A 15,993-nucleotide genomic window follows, 5' to 3' on the forward strand; every position below is an offset into this window, starting at 1 on the left:
TCTCTCTCCCTTCCTCCTCCCTCTCCCCTCCTCCCTCCCTTCCTTCCTCTCCCTTCCTCCTCCCTCTCCCCTCCTCCCTCCCTTCCTTCCTCTCTCTCCCTTCCTCCTTCCTCTCCCCTCCTCCTTTCCTTCCTTCCTCTCTCTCCCTTCCTCCTCCCTCTCCCCTCCTCCCTCCCTTCCTTCCTCTCTCTCCCTTCCTCCTCCCTCTCCCCTCCTCCCTCCCTTCCTTCCTCTCTCTCCCTTCCTCCTTTCCTTCCTTCCTCTCTCTCCCTTCCTCCTCCCTCTCCCCTCCTCCCTCCCTTCCTTCCTCTCTCTCCCTTCCTCCTCCCTCTCCCCTCCTCCCTCCCTTCCTTCCTCTCTCTCCCTTCCTCCTCCCTCTCCCCTCCTCCCTCCCTTCCTTCCTCTCTCTCCCTTCCTCCTCCCTCTCCCCTCCTCCCTCCCTTCCTCTCTCTCCCTTCCTCCTCCCTCTCCCCTCCTGTCTCGGTCCCCTCCTCCCTCCCAGGGGAATTTACAGCGCCTTCAGGGAGATGGGATCTCGGTGGCCGGAGGGCTTTTATTTGCTCGGTTCATATACAAGTTTGGGGACTGAGCTCACTTGCTTGGCATAAAGGAGAAGAGCGGGTCCTCTCTCTCTGCTTTCCCCAGAGGAAGGGCTCTAAGCCCAGGTTCTCTAAGTGTGGCCCGGCCGCAGCGTCACCTGGGACCCGTGAGAAACGCAGATCCTCGGGCCGTTCTCACCTTCTGAACCAGACGCCCTGGGGATGGGCCTGTCATCTCTGCTTTCCTGAGCCCTCGAGAGATTCCTGTAGATGCTGAAGTGAGAGCCCCTCCAGACCTTGAACCGATATTTAAAGGACATTGATCTGAAGAGAACACATGAGAGCCTGGCTCCGACACCTGCGTATCTTACTGATCTACGCGTCTCCCGTTGACACCCGTCCTCGGCATCCGTGGTCCTCGGGATAAACCCATCACCCTCCCCCTAACCTTTAGAGGACCCTGCCTGCGCAGCAATGACAGCAACAAGTAAAACAGCCAACACTGGTCAGCCCCCAAATGCTTACTGAGTATTGGTTATGTGCGGGTGGGATTCTGAGATGCCATGGAGATCAAGTCCCTGCTCTCACCAAGTTCCAGACTCGAGGAGGGAACAGATGAGCAAGGACATGACTGTGTAAAAACACCCAGAGTGGCGTGCCTGCGGGAGAGGGAAGCTGGATGACGTGACAGAGTGACAGCTGGCTGCTAGACTGGTCATTAGGGAGGCCTCACCCTGAAGGTGGGGTGTAAGCCGCACTCCAGCGACAATGGAGCGGAGGTGGCTGTCAGATGGGCGAGGGAGGCGCGGTGCCAGCCCAGAGCTCTGTGTGGTCCAGGAGGAGAGGCCCGGGGACAGAGGGAGCGGATCTGAGGGGTCGGAAGGTAGGGGCAGGGACCTAATAAGCAGAGGTCAGATCCAGGTCTTCCTTAGCCTAGTTAGGGGTTTGGGTTCTTTTAATTGAGATATAATTCATATACAATAAAATTCACCCTTTTCAATGCCCTTCAGTGGTTTTCAGCACATTTACAAGGCTGTGCAGCCATTTCTGTCTATTTCCACAGCCTGGTCATCGCTCCAAAGGACACGCATGCTCAGTGGTGGGGAGACAGGGAGGCCCAGGAGCGTTAGCAGGAGAGCAGACCTGGTCACTCGGGCAGCGGGGAGATGGGCTCAGGAAGGCGCGGCGGGGCAGGGGGACGCGTGGAGACGCTGCTGCGCTTCAGGAAGGAGTGGGCTGGGACGAGGGTGGTGGCGATAGAAATGGAACCAGGTGAGCGGGTGCAGATGTTTTGCAAGTAGCTGTGCTCAACTCGAATGCAGTGCCTCTTACGTCATCTGCGGGGAAGAGCCAGTTGGTTAAATTTCCAGTCTGGCACCGATGGGAACTTCTGAAAAATGTAATAAAATTAGAAGTACAGACAGTGTCTCCTGGGACCTGGTCTTTGAAATACAGCATTCTCAACTCTTTTGATTACTCTGCTAAATCAGTACATATCTCTTATTGAAGCTCTTTCTTTTTAAAAACAGATTTGTTGAAGAGGGCCATATTCCTTATGTAAATGCTTTTGAGCATTTTCCAGAAGAGATGAAGTTATATGGGCGTGACAAAGGAATCTTTGCCATAGAGGTAAGTTATTTTCTTTTTTTAACTTTGTAATCACGAATAAGACACAAGAATAGTGTAAAAGTTTAAAAGTTCTATATAGAACCCTTTAAGGAATTTCAGATCCCCTAACAGTGTTCTTGTTGCTATCGGTGAGCTGTGTCGCTTTGGAGAAGGTTGTTACCTTGTTTCAAGAGGCGGAGTTCCAAGCCCTTTGCTTGCATTCTCCTCTGGGGTCTGTTTCCGACGTCTCCTGTGGCAGGGCTCTGCCCTCTAACTAGGATCTTTATCACCGTTCACACTGCTCAGCGGCTATCTCTCCTTTTCATCGTCAGAAGGTGCTTAGTTTACTACATGTTATTAGAATTAAGCAGTATCTTCCATTTGCCCACCTCAGGCGTTACTTTCATAGGCCTTCCTATCCTTCACCACCCTCCGTGTTTGCCGTTTAATCTGAGAGACATTTGTGATCCTTATAACCCTTGTACGAGAATTATTTCACTTGACCCCAGTTTACGGGCAAGCAAACACCTCAGGAAGGCAGAGTGACTTGCGGCGGTCACGCGGTTGGTGGTCCCAGCCTGGGAACTTTGTACGTTAGGCCTTAGGCTCATTGCATCGGCTTTTGCTCCATTGCCTGCTGTTCTGCCTCCTCATCACCCGATTCTCCAGAACTCTCACATGGGTGCTGTGAAAATATAGCCGTGTCACGTGCTGCTGGAGCACGGAGCCAGAAGGAGATGGAGACACCGAGACAGAAGTCTGCAAGATGCATGACATTTTACACCTGAGGCTGTTGAGTACTAGCAGCGTTTTGCATGGGACTAGAACATGGGTCGCTGGGAGTGATTTGTAGAGAACATTGGATTGTAAACCCGGTGGCTCTCCCCTCAGGACGACGTGAGCGAAGCGGCTCCCGTGACAGGGACGCAGCGCTGGCTTGGCGGTGGCTCTCAGGGACGGTCCCTAGTCCCTTAGACCCAGGAGAGAAGGCAGCGCCCAGTGCTCGCCCCGGCCCATCCGTGGGAAGCGCGGGGAAGGAGGGTATAGCTGCAGCCCCTCTTGACCTGGACAAACAAAAGATGTATTAGTTGTGGGTGTGCTTATTGTGTACCAGGCCCTGTTTCAAAGACTCTAAGCTCATTTAGTATTCATACCAACCCCTGTGTTACAGACACAGAGATCTGAGGTGACTTGCCTGGTGTTCTCACTCCGAACGCGGCCTGGCATGGCTGAGGCAGCCCTCGTTGGGAAGGAGACAGAAATGAGGGGCCGTTCCAAGCAATGAGACGGGGAGCAGGGAGCCGCAGGGCAGCACGTGGGAGGAGGCCGATGGGGCCAACCAGGGGCTCAGACTGGTCACTGGAACCAAGAGCTGGGCCTGTGGCCGCGATGGCAGCCAGGACAGAAAGCGGGCGGAGGAGCCAGCGGGAGGGGGCTGGTGAGGAGGGACGGGGGGGGGGGGGGGGGGGGGGGGGACGCGTACCTGCGTCTGCAGGAGGCACAGGGGCTGGCAGGGGGCACCTGCTGGAAGGCGGCTGGTCTCTCAGCCTGGGCCGGCTGCCATCTCTGCCGTAAAGGACCGGACAGAGGACGCGTCTGCTCTCTCGGCGGGCACTCCAGGCCCCGCTGCTTGTCAGCGAAGTGGGGGAACGTGGGCGGAGTCGGGGAGGAGGGCACGGGGTCTAAGGTGCGCCTGACCCTCAGGAGGCCCCTCACGTCGGGGAAGAGCGTTACACCAGCCCTGAGTTTTGGAGCGAGCCAGACTCAAGGTCGATTGGGTTTTCATCCTTTCTAATGGCAGCCGTGCTCAAGGCGACAGAAGTCTGGGCACGCTGATGCTGCCCGGAACTGTCGCATGGAAGCTTTTCTTACGAGAATGGGTTTTACAGTCTGTGTAACTCATTCCTTAGTCATTTAAACTTACTGCCAGAGACTGCTCATGGCCAGCCATCGGAGCCCGTTGAAGTGCTCTGCTCAGGGGAAGAGACACCTGGTCCAGTGACTCCAGGTGCGTGTCTACATTTATTCCACTTTCCAGAGGAACCAGTGGAACCGAGTTATCCTTTCTGCGTGAATTACCAGCTTAGTTTTGGTTAATAAAAATCTGTCTTTCCTCTGGCTCCCTCCCCCCTCGTCCCTCTCCCCTTCTCTCTCCTGTAAATCCCTAGTGTATTCTTTACCTTCCATCCTAATTGGGGTTTAACCTGATTTCTCGGAGCCATTCACCATTCAATTTGGTGCATTGGTAATCTTCGCTTGGTTGAGGTTATTTGTACTCTTTTCTGGCGCCTAAAATTATCACTTAGTTGTCTTTAACAAATGTTACACTTCTCAGGAATAGACCCCAGAAATTTTAGTATAGTCATGGAGTATTAAAGCTGGGAGAAATTTAGAGATTATTTAGTTTACTTTTCTTATTTTTCCAATAAGGAAACTGTCCTAACAAGAAATGTGAGTTGGGAATCAATATACCTGTGCTTCATCAGGGTGCTAGTGAGGATTATTTGGGATAATATATTCAAATGTAGGCATAGCTCGCCTGGAAAAGCTTTTTCTCTAAAGTGAGGATACAGAGGGTAACCAAGCTGCTTGGAGGAGAAAAATGTGTCATTTCTGGAAAACAGAGTTTTCATTTTAAAAGTCTAATAAAGAAAATTAAACCCTTGTGCTCATTTCTAAATTTTCTCAAAGTAGGTTCCAGGAGTTCTATGGATATGACTCTTCCTTCTCATTGTGGCATCTTATAATGTTGATTACCATAATCCAGCTTCTTGCGAAGGATATTGCTTCCTAGACTCAGGTTCTATGCTTGGGATTGGTACCTAACCAGTAATTGCATTTTGGATTAAGAAATGTGGTTTCACTCTATATATACTCACATAGACGCTCAAGTTTCAGTCTGTAAAATTAACGATTCTAAAAATGTATTCTCTGTGCCCTTTGACATAGTGATGGATCCCATTGTTGCCAAATGTGTAAATGACTGCCGCATGACATGTAGCGTGCGGCATCCAGCGGCTGTCCTGCAATGGCCGCGTGGCGCACCTTCTCCACGCCCTGCTCGGTGCTCGGTGAGGGTGTGCGATGCCTTCCCGGGCGGTGTGGTAGTGCTGCAGCTGGTATAGCCGCGTGTATTTCTGGTGATGATTCAGGGTTTCAGCCGGATATACTGTGTTCTCAGTATCAGATCTAACCTAAACTGTTTATTGCCCCTCCTAAGTTTTTAAAATTGGGGACAAGTTTTGTAATATTGGTAATATTTCTTGTTCTAACATCTACCTTGTCTGATAGTAATGTAGTCACTTCAACTTTTTTTTTAAAAAAATCAATGTTTATACAATACTAGAGGCCTGGTGCACGAAATTCGTGCATGGGGGGGGGTGTCCCTCAGCCCAGCCTCCACCCTCTCCAATCTGGGACCCCTCGAGGGATGTCCGACTGCCCGTTTAGTCGAACATCCCTCTCACAATCCAGGACTGCTGGCTCCCAACTGCTCGCCTGCCTGCCTTCCTGATTGCCCCTAACTGCTTCTGCCTGCCAGCCTGATCACCCCCTAACCATTCCCCTGCCAGCCTGATTGTTGCCTAACTGATCCCCTGCCAGCCTGATTGCCCCTAACTGCCCTCCCCTGCAGGCCTGGTCACCCCTAACTGCCCTCCCCTGCAGGCCTAGTCCCCCCCGCCAACTGCTCTCCCCTGCAGGCCTGGGTCCCCCCCCCCCAACTGCTCTCCCCTGCAGGCCTGGGTCCCCCCCCCAACTGCCCTTCCCTGCAGGCCTGGTCACCCCCAACTTCCCTCCTCTGCAGGCTTGATTGCCCCCAACTGCCCTCCCTTGCAGGCCTGGTCCCTCCCAACTGCCCTCCCCTACTAGCCATCTTGTGGCAGCCATCTTGTATCCACATGGGGCAGCCATCTTTGACCACATGGGGGCAGCCATCTTGTGTGTTGGAGTGATGGTCAATTTGCATATTACTCTTTTATTAGATAGGATATACACTGAGTGGCCAGATTATTATGCGTTCAGAGATCATAATAATCTGGCCATTCAGTGTAGTCTTTATTCCTATTTCTCCCTCTTTCTTTTATTTTTAATGTATTTTTATTGATTTCAGAGAGGAAGGGAGAGGGAGGGAGAGAGAAACATTCATGATGACAGAGAATCATGGATCATCTGCCTCCTGCACGCCCCCTAATGGGGATCGAGTCCGCAACCCGGGCATGTGCCCCCGATGGGGAATCGAACCCGTGACCTCTTGGTTCCTAGGTCGATGCTCAACCACTGAGCCACACTGGCCTGGCATTCCTTCTTTCTTTTGAATTAAGATTTGTTGGTTTCATTTGATCTCCATTGTTGATTTATTACGTATAGCTCTGGTATCTGCTGCGAATTAGCCACCGAAGCTTACGGAGACCGTGTTGTCTCCACAGTTCAGCCAGACCACTGGACTCCCCTCCCTCCCTGGGCTGCAGCTGGGAATCCGCCCCCAGCAATCAACTGCACCATGTGTTTGCTCTGAGACTGGCCCTGTGCTTCCTGTTGGCCAGTGCCGGGAACTGTTCTATGTTTCCCTCCAGTTCTCGGACTGTCAGTACTTAATCCTTCCTAGGCAGAAACAGAAGTGTTCCGATGCTGAGTTTTAGATACTTAGAAGTAGAGTCAGTAGTCAGATGTTTTTCTTCAATGCCTAAAAGGATCTCATTGCTCATTTATTATTGGATTTTTTAAAAGATTGCAATCTCTATCCATGAATACTGTCAGTAGTCTACTCTTTGCTTTAAACATTTCCCCCAGCTGACCACGTTTTTGGTTATGGGCTGTTGTTTACACAGAATTCTTTGCCTAGTAATACTTTCTTTTGTTGGCTGTTTTTAAGTTAATCTTGAGTGAGGGGACTGGGTAAACCAGGTGAGCAGTTTCTTAGAGACATTTTGGTAGAAAGCATAGGCTTAAGAAATAAGAAATAATGTCCTCCCTGGATTTTTCTGGGATACCAGTTACATGTTGTGCCTTGGTAACAATAACCATCACACGTGGCCTTTTTCACTTACATTTTGAAGAGTTTTTCTGTTTTTAAGTAAACTTTATTTTGGAAAAATACTAGATTTACAGAAAACTTGCAAAAATACAAACAATACAAAAAAGTACAAAGAACACCTATATGTCCTTGCCCAGATTCAACTGTTAACATTTGATCCCACGGGTATTCATTTTATTACATGGCTTACAACATGTTACATTATTCTTTTGTATTCTTTAAGATTTTAAAGGCAGCTAGAGGATGTTGTCTAAATAGAATTTCTGACCCAGAGGCGTCAAGGCAGTGTGCAATGCATGGGTTTATGTATATAGGTCCTGCACCCCAGTACTCTGTGACAGTAGGGACCACATTTAATACTTCTTATCCATAAGACCTAATACAATTCTGTACACGTGGTCAGGACTCAGGCTGTGTTAATTGACAAAATGATTTGAAATAGCTAAAGAAAACAGAATAAGTTTAAATACTTTATTTTTAGAAGATTGTAAATTAATCCTTTGGGGAGCTTTCCCACCTAAGTAGGAAACTTCCAGACTGCTTCTGATGTATTTATTATATATCGGGAGGCCATTAAGTAGTGGCATTTGATTGACAAAAAAGTATTCTGTTAATATTTAAGTGATATATATCTAAGGGATATAATTTCTGCTTATAAGCAAGGATATTAACAATGCAAATATGGGTGTGTCAGTATCACTCATGAAAACCAGGGTGTGAGATAAATAATCTGAAAGTTAATTTGTGCTCTTTACCAATATACTGAACCCGGTAGCGAACTGCTTCGGTCAGAAAATGTCTGTGAGAGCTACACTGATGATACTTCTTTTAGGAGAATCATACGCTGTATTTGCTAAGTGAAACCAGCGCCTTCATGGGGATTGTCTGTGATCTAGTCTGATTCTGGGCCAGCACCTCCCAGTAGCGGGCGTGCTCAGCCCAGTCTGCCCTCACCTCTGCTTCCGGGGGCAGAGACAGGGGCCAGGCTGGTGCTAGTCCACAGGAGACTGAGGCATGACACAGGTGCATCGCTGCACACATAACCCCGTAGCTCTGCGAGACCAAGTAGGAGTTATTTGGGGTTATCTGCTCTTCTGGATCCCAGCTGTTCATCTCCGCAGTGCAGAGATGTGGGTTCACACAAGTCCTGCAGCATCAGCAGAATAGTTGGAGAACAGAGGCTCTCAGGAAGGAGGACTCCCCCTTACTGGTGTGGCTCAGTGGATAGAGCGGCAGCCTGTAGACTGAAGGGTCCCGGGTTCTGATCAGGGCACATGCCCAGGTTGCAGGCTCCATCCCCAGTAGGGGGCGTGCAGGAGGCAGCTGATCAATGATTCTCTCTCACCACTGATATTTCTATCTTTCCCTCCCTTCCTCTCTGAAATCAATAACAATAAATAAAATAAAATAAAATAAAGGAGGAGGACTCTGTGGGCTTTCCCTCACTCTGATCCTGGGGCCAAACAATTCTTGTCTCCCATTCTGTTGGCAAGTCTTTTTTTTTTTTTTATGTTAATCCTCACCCAAGGATATTTTCCATTGATTTTTAGGGAGAGTGAAAGAGGGAGGGAAAGACAGAGAGAAACATCGATGCGAGAGAAACACATCAATTGGTTGCCTCCAGCATGCGCCCCGACCAGGGCCCAGGCCGGGGTGGAGCCTGCAACCGAGGTACATGCCCTTGACCGGAATGGAACCCGGGACCCTTTGGTCCACAGGCTGACGCTCTAGCCACTGAGCCACACTGGCCAGGGCTGTTGGCAAGTCTTCCTTGGCCGTTAGTTCGTACATTTGTGTTTATTCGTAAGATTTGTCTGTCCGTGCAGCCGACACCATTTCTAAACTCACCCCCAGGACCAAGACTACACTTCACAGAAAGCAATGTGCTTTCCACAGGCGCCCAGGAGACTAGACTTCGACATAGAAAAGTGTTTTTGTGACGCCCTGGTAGGTTTACAGCCATTAAGATAATCCTGGCGGCTGAAAGGCGAGGTGAGCGCTTGGTGGCTCCCCATGGTGTGGAATGCACACCTCCCTCCAGCAGAGCAGAGCAGAGCTTTGTCATCGCTCCGGCGCGCTGTCCTTCCTCAGTGGCTGTGCTGGGGGACAGAAGTCCTGCTTCACGTTCGGATTAGCAGGTGCCGGTGCATTAGCGTCTCAGCCGCATCTTCGCTGCAGAACAACAATGAGTACAAGGGTGAGGCTCCGCAGGAGCTCACCTCTGACAGGCATCTCAGTCGGGTTATCACAGAGCCTGCTGTTGTGTAACAGAAACTCCGGCTTGTCCTGACCTGTCTCAGGGCATTGCCTCACGACGGAAAAGAAACGCGCTGAAATATTTGTGAAATTCAATAGAAAGCTTTCCCAAGCGCTCGTTTTTAACGCATGCGAGGACAATCTGGTACAGCCTCCTGGTCTTTCAGAACACACACCGTGTGCTTTTCACTTCTATAAAATGAGTCTGTACCATCAAGAAGCCCAGTGTGTCATGTTTACTGTCTGTATGTACCCTTTGTTGTTTTGTTATTTTTTTTTAATCCTCATCCGAGGATATTTTCCCACTGATTTTTAGAGAGAATGGACGAGAGAGGGAAAGACAGAGAGAAATATCCATGTCAGAGAAACATCGATTGGTTGCCTCCTGCACGAGGCCCCACCAGGGCTCAGGCTGGGGAGGAGCCTGCAACCGAGGTACGTGCCCTTGACCGGAATGGAACCCGGGACCTACGGTCCGCAGGCCCACACTGTCCACTGAGCCACATCGGCCAGGGCTCTATGTACCCTGTAGACATGTCTTCAGCCTCTGCTGGCTAGAGTCCACACTCCCTCCTGCCTGTCCCCTCGTTTTCAGGAAGAGCGGGGGGGGGGGGGGGGGGGCACGTCTTCAGATGACTGTGTGTGACTGACAGGCAGCTCTTCCTCATCGCACGCTGTGCCTTCGCTCACAGAGGTGGCTCACTCCTCCTCGGGGTGTCGAAACTTTTAAATGGAAACGCTTTCCTAACAAAGGAAGCCTTTTCTCCGCCTCCGCGCCTCCGCTCTCCACCTCTTGGCTTCCTGCAGCTGGGCCTCCACCAGCAGCGACAAAAGGAGCAATTGTTCCGGGCGACGGCGGAGAGGAGCCAGTGCAGTTTGTGTGTGGGCTCCTGGGACTGTTTTCCCTCTGTGTTTGGTTGTAGTTTGTTTTTGTTATTCCAGAAAGTCGAGCACACCTTAAAAAACAAAGCAGAAAAAAAGAGAGAGAGCTTTAAAGACACTTAAACCTTCATCCTGGCGAACGGCTTCTTTCCTCTAAGCTGCTCTGTTAGCATTGACGTGGGCCCCTCTGTCCCAGCAAAACAAAGCTGGCAGGCTCCCTCAAACCCGGGCCTGGGTGCAGAGTGCGGAGCTGGGGGAGGGCAGCTGGGGGAGGGCAAAGCTGGGGGGGCAGAGCTGGGGGAGAGCAGAGCTGGGGGAGGGCAGAGCTGGGGGAGGGCAGAGCTGGGGGAGGGCAGAGCTGGGGGAGGGCAGGTGTGCCAATTCAGTTTGGTATTTTCTTTGTGATTCCCAGCTCCAGGTAGGTAGCCTTTCCTTCTGTCTTTTGGTTTTTTACTGACTTAATCTGAAGACAACCTCCTTCTTTACCTGCCTTTGCCTCCTCTGCTATTTTATTTTTGATTCAAGTTTCTGGAGTATGGTACTGATTCGAAGCATCCTTTTCTTCCAGCAAAAATCTTTTCGTTCTGGTGGAAAGAACTGCACACCTGGTCCCTTTCGGGGACAGCCTGCCTATAACCAGTCACCGCGGGCGCCGAGGCTGGCCCGGCACGGTCTCTGCCACAGATGCAGTATTTCCTGCCACTGGCGCGGCTCTGTCTTTTCAGCCTGATTTGCTTCAGTGTTATATGTTCTCAGCCCACAGACCGGTTTCCAAACAGGTCATTTGTGGCAGGACTCGGCCGTGGCCCTGACAGTGTTTCCCAGGCCTCTCAGGAGGCCGTCCTGTGGTCCCCCTCCCGCTCGGCCGAGGGAGGGGCTGGGAGTTCCCCCCCCCCCCCCCCCCCCCCCCGCACTGCTCCAGTATTTTGAATGTTGACCAACAACATTCTGGTCTCTCTGAGTGAGTAGAAAGAAAAGATGTCACGCTGGTTCAGCCGGCCCCGCGGGCACGCTGCCCGGATGACTCACTCCGCCCCCGAGCGGTCTCGCCCGGGTGAAACTGGGTCCCGCTGACGGGGAAAGCCTTCGGGCCGTCCGTCACTTCCAGATCTGAGTCTTCACTTTACTCCGGATTTGCTCCCCGTCACCCTGTAGGCCACCGTAGCTCCTGGGTAGTTGGTGCAAGCCCGGTAGGGTAACCCTCGGACAGGCCGCAGTCTCCGGGGGGAACTGAGGTGAGAGTCAGGGCAGCAGGTGCTCTCAGTCCCGCGCCCCCACACCGCCTCCTGCCAGGCCCACAGGAGAGACCAGCTGGTGTTGTCCTTTCCTCCTGGCCTCCCACAGCATCGCACCCACCCCTGGAATGTGTGGGTGCAGCGGTGGCGTCAGGCTTGTGGGTCAGCCCTGAGCGGGCTCCTTAGGCGGCAGGGACCAGGTGCGGAAGCGTGCGCTTCACTTCGCTTCGTTTGTTTTGCGTGAGAATGTCCCGGAGAGCTTGTCTAAGCCCCGATCCTTAGACCCCTGTCCGGTGCTGCAGTAAGTCTGGTGTGGGGTGTAGGAACGAGTGTTTGATTTTCTATTGAATTTTCAGAGAGAGTGGAAGGGAGGGAGGAAGGGAGGGAAGGGAGAGAGAGAGAAACATGATGCGAGAGAGACACATCTATTGGTTGCCCCCCACACCTGCCCCAACCAGGGCCAGGGATTGAACCTGCAACCCAGGTACATGCCCTTGGCCAGGAATCGAACCTACGACCCTTCGGTCCGAGGGCGGACACTCTAACCACTAACCAGCACCAGCCAGGGCGGAATGTGCCTTTTTAACAAGCATCTTGCAAAGGGTTCTGATGGAGGGTGCTTTGAGCAGTACAGACCAGTCTTATCTCTCTGCCGCTTTTATTTTTCCAGCTTGTTCCACAAAATATTTGAGGTAGAATTAGACTAGTTAGCAGATAACCCGAGTCCAGTGTAGAACAGATGCCATTATACCTTGTCATCCCAGGATTCTGGCAGGCCTCTCATTCTTCGTAACCCATCGGAGATTCCAGTGAAAATGGTACGAATACCCAGCAGCTGCTATGAGGCCTTCCCTTCCGTGGCCTGTGCACAATACACTTTGTAAAAGTCAAAATAAGATCCCTCTAACAGTCAGTCAGTGTTCACTGTAATCATCACGATGGTTTTCCATGTTTCAGAATCTTGTCAGAATTAGAGCCTGGCGCCCCTCCCTGGGAAGGCCAGGGGTACAGGAGCAAGCGTGGCTCCCTGTGGTCTGAGCCTCTGGACCGGGCTGTGGGCGGTGCGCGGCCTCTGCCGGGGAGGTGCTTGCTGAGCGTGCAGGGCCGCCCGCAGGTCAGCCTGGCTCGGCTGGGATCGAGCAGATGTGCAGGGACAATGGGCCACACTTCCGGTGACAGCGGAGGCAGGAGGCGGCCGGCTGGTCCTCCTGGGACGCCTCTGGGACAGAGTGGCGGGGCTGCCTCGTCTGAGGCACTAGACGGCCGCCAGCCTTGTCCCGAGCGCCCAGAGTAACCAGCACCTCCGGGCAGGGGCCCTGAGCAGGAGGCCCGGCGCGGGCGGGTGCTGCTGTGCGCTCAGCGTGTTTTGTCCCGTGGAAAGGCACTCGCTACACTTGATGCTGTGTGTGACAGTTACAGTGTAACCACTGACCCCCACATGCATGTCTCTGAGCTAAGATGTTTGTAGGATTTAGGTATGTTGCATTTTTTACATCTTCAGCTTATTATTTTTCCTTTAGGTGATGTTTAGCTTCCTTTTTATACTTTCTTAAAATTGTGGTAGAATATACATGACCTAGCATTTACCATTGAAGCCATTTTGAAGTGTGCAGCTCAGCAGCATTAAATGCATTTACGTTGCGCCGTCACCGCCATCCACCTGCACACCTTCCCATCCGCCCAATGGGAGGCTCCCCGCGTGCGGCCGTCGGTCTGGGTCCTGTTTAAGGCCGACGCACAGGCTGTTGTGCGGACAGTCATTCCTGGCCACTTCGTTGTCGCCTTTTGGCTGTTGCGAACAAGGCTGCTGTGAACAGGGGGTACGCATCTGTGTGAGTCCCGGGGAAGTGCGTGAACAGGGTGTGACATGAACTCCACGTGTGCGCTGTGCACTGGACGTTAGTGCGGCGGGGCCTGCGTTAGAGCGGGTGTGGCCACGTGGAGACCTCGCAGCGCTGTCTGTGCCGATTCTTCTGTGATTGGCAGGAAGTCAGGCTTTCACCACGTCACCGGCAAGAGTCTGATGAGCCAAATGGAATCTTGGGGCCCTTTTCAGTTGGCGTGCTTACTGTCTAAACTCTGGGCAGGATGCTAGGCTGTGTGCGTGCGCCCTCTCGCTTCTCTCCACATGCCCAGTCTCCTCGGTGAGGACAGGTCACTTTAGGTCAGAAACCCTGGAACGCTCACTCACGCCAGCGACTGCTGCCGGCTTTGTTTCAGTCGTGGCCCAGCTACGAGGACATCTACCGGAAGATGATCGAAGTCGCCACCTTCCTGGACCTGCCCCGCTTCCCGGCCATCACGGAAGACTGCTACCTCCACCCCAACGTCCTGTGTCGGAAGTACCTGATGGAAGTCAACCTTCCCGGTAAGAAAGGGTGTCTGTGGGGAGGAAGCTTCTAGAACCCTGGGGAGCACCATGGCGCGTCCTCACAGGTCCCAGACCAGCAGAGCCGCCTGCAGGGCCATCGCAACACGAAGCTTCACTTCACAGCCTTCGAAGGCCTCTCGGACCCCTGACGAGCGGCGGGCTGCTCGGGGGGGGGACGCGCTCCGCTGGTGCGGGCTGTGCTGAGCGCAGGGTCTGACAGCCAGAGTGCTGCTGCAGGGGCGGCAGGGGCTTCCGGCGTGGGTGCCCCCACGCAGCCCTTCTTCGTTGGCAGGAGGCAGGCAGGATTAGTACATGATGAACTCTCATTGTTAAAAACCCCAGAAGCTCATTTTGATTAGAAGACATGTCTGTGGTTTGGAAACCTAATGCTGCTTCCAGTCCCTGAAACAAACGGCGGTCACAGCGGCCGGAGCCGTGAGCTCGTGGAGGCAGCGACGCCAGGACGTCGAGCCGCATAGACGGCTCACCGTGCGCGGCCCAGGCGGCCCCACGGAGTCCGGGCTTGAATTTCTGGCTGAGCTAGAAATGTGAGAAGTTCAGGACTTTCGTTTTTAGGAGAAAATGTGAACATGGGGTGACTATACTATTGCTTAGACCCGTGATGGCGAACCTATGACATGCGTGTCAGCACTGAAAGGTCCCAGGTTCAATTCTGAGGCGGCCGCATGCCGAGGATGAAACATTTGCTGCTCCTGAGGATGAAACATTTGCGAAATAATGTTTTTTCCTCAAAGTGACACACTACCCGAGTTATGCTCAGTTTTTTGGCGAAGTTTGATACACCAAGCTCAAAAGGTTGCCCATCACTGGCCTAGACTCTCAAAATTGTGACTGAATATATTTTTAAAAGAAAAAGAAGAGATATATGAGAAAAGCAGCATGTGAAACTGTGTTCAGTATTTTAATTATAATTTAAATATAATTAGTAACATATATACAAATATAAACATTAAGTCTGTAATTTTAAAATATTTTTAAAGGAACAAAAATAATTTAAGCTTTTTGTGTTACAATAAAATGTTTGTGATACAATAAAAAAGTGAAATGACCCAAATTACAAAATTATATATAACATCACCACAGCTACATAAAATGAAAGTATTCATAAAAATATTAGGAGTAAATGTGCCAACTATTAAGTGCCATTTCTAAGTTATGGCTGTGCGTCCTCCTCCTTCTGCCTTCCTGTGTCCTGTGAGTGTCCTTATTGGGGGGAAACCACAAACATGACCTGCAAGTTAACATGTGCTACCCCGCACCTCGGGTTACAGTCTGAGCTGTGACCTTGGTTTGCACACCACCCATAAGATTGTAGGGAGACTCTAGGGTGTTGGCGGCCCTCCGGCGGGTTCCCAGAAAGCTGGGCGCCGTTGTCAGCACGCTGCCCGCCAGTGCCCCCCAGAGCCCGCCCGTGTGGCCGCGTGGTCCCCGAGCAGCAGGGAGGTGTCCTCCCGCGACCACACCCTGGCTGAGTCAGCCCTGGCTGTCCGGCTCTGAGTGAGCTCCACACCCACTTTCTGGTCTCGCTCCTCGTACCGGCCGGGCGCCTGCCCCAGGGAATTGCTGGCAGCTTCCGCCGTCGTGTGTGCATTCTGTGGGGAACTTGAGCGTTTCCCGGGCTCCCACGTGCAGCGCCTCGATAACAGATGAGCGCTAGCGAGGCGCCAGGCCTCGGCGGGCGGCAGAGGCCACACTGCCACCCAGTCTTCACGTCCCAGAGCCAGTGTCCACCACATTGCGCTCCGGGTCAGAGCCCGCACGCCTCAGTTTCCCCTACTCTTCCCTTCTCATCATTTCTTCCATTTTCTTTTTAAATCTTCACCCAAGGATATTTGTTTTCCATTGGTTTTCAGAGAGAGTGGAAAGGAGGAGGGGAGGATGAGAGAGAGAGAGAAACATGGATGTGAGAGAGAGACGTCAAATGGTTGCCTCCTGCATGCGCTCCAACCCGGGGCTGGGCATTGAACCTGCCATCGGGCATGTGCCCTTGACCTGGAATCAGACCCGAGACCCTTCGGCCCACAGGCGGACGCTCCCCCCTGAGCC

At 52.2% G+C, this 15,993-nt stretch overlaps 1 protein-coding gene across 3 annotated transcripts in view; it reads left to right on the forward strand.

Moving 5' to 3' along the window:
* The window catches only part of TAF1B (TATA-box binding protein associated factor, RNA polymerase I subunit B), a 38,167-nt gene that overhangs the window by 12,970 nt on the left and 9,204 nt on the right, over nucleotides 1-15,993 (forward strand). Inside the window, exons 2-4 of one of the 3 annotated variants that reach the window (XM_079792074.1) lie at nucleotides 646-1,044; nucleotides 2,069-2,168; nucleotides 13,776-13,923. In XM_079792074.1, coding sequence (XP_079648200.1) covers nucleotides 2,127-2,168; nucleotides 13,776-13,923 — 190 coding nt within the window. In that variant the 5' untranslated portion in view covers nucleotides 646-1,044; nucleotides 2,069-2,126. Of the gene's footprint in view, nucleotides 1-499; nucleotides 1,045-2,068; nucleotides 2,169-13,775; nucleotides 13,924-15,993 lie in introns of those variants that run through there. The other 2 variants (XM_079792073.1, XM_079792072.1) reach the window with 2 other exon arrangements.

The sequence above is a fragment of the Cnephaeus nilssonii genome, assembly GCF_951640355.1.
Source record: "Cnephaeus nilssonii genome assembly, chromosome: 15".
Classification (NCBI taxonomy): domain Eukaryota; kingdom Metazoa; phylum Chordata; class Mammalia; order Chiroptera; family Vespertilionidae; genus Cnephaeus; species Cnephaeus nilssonii.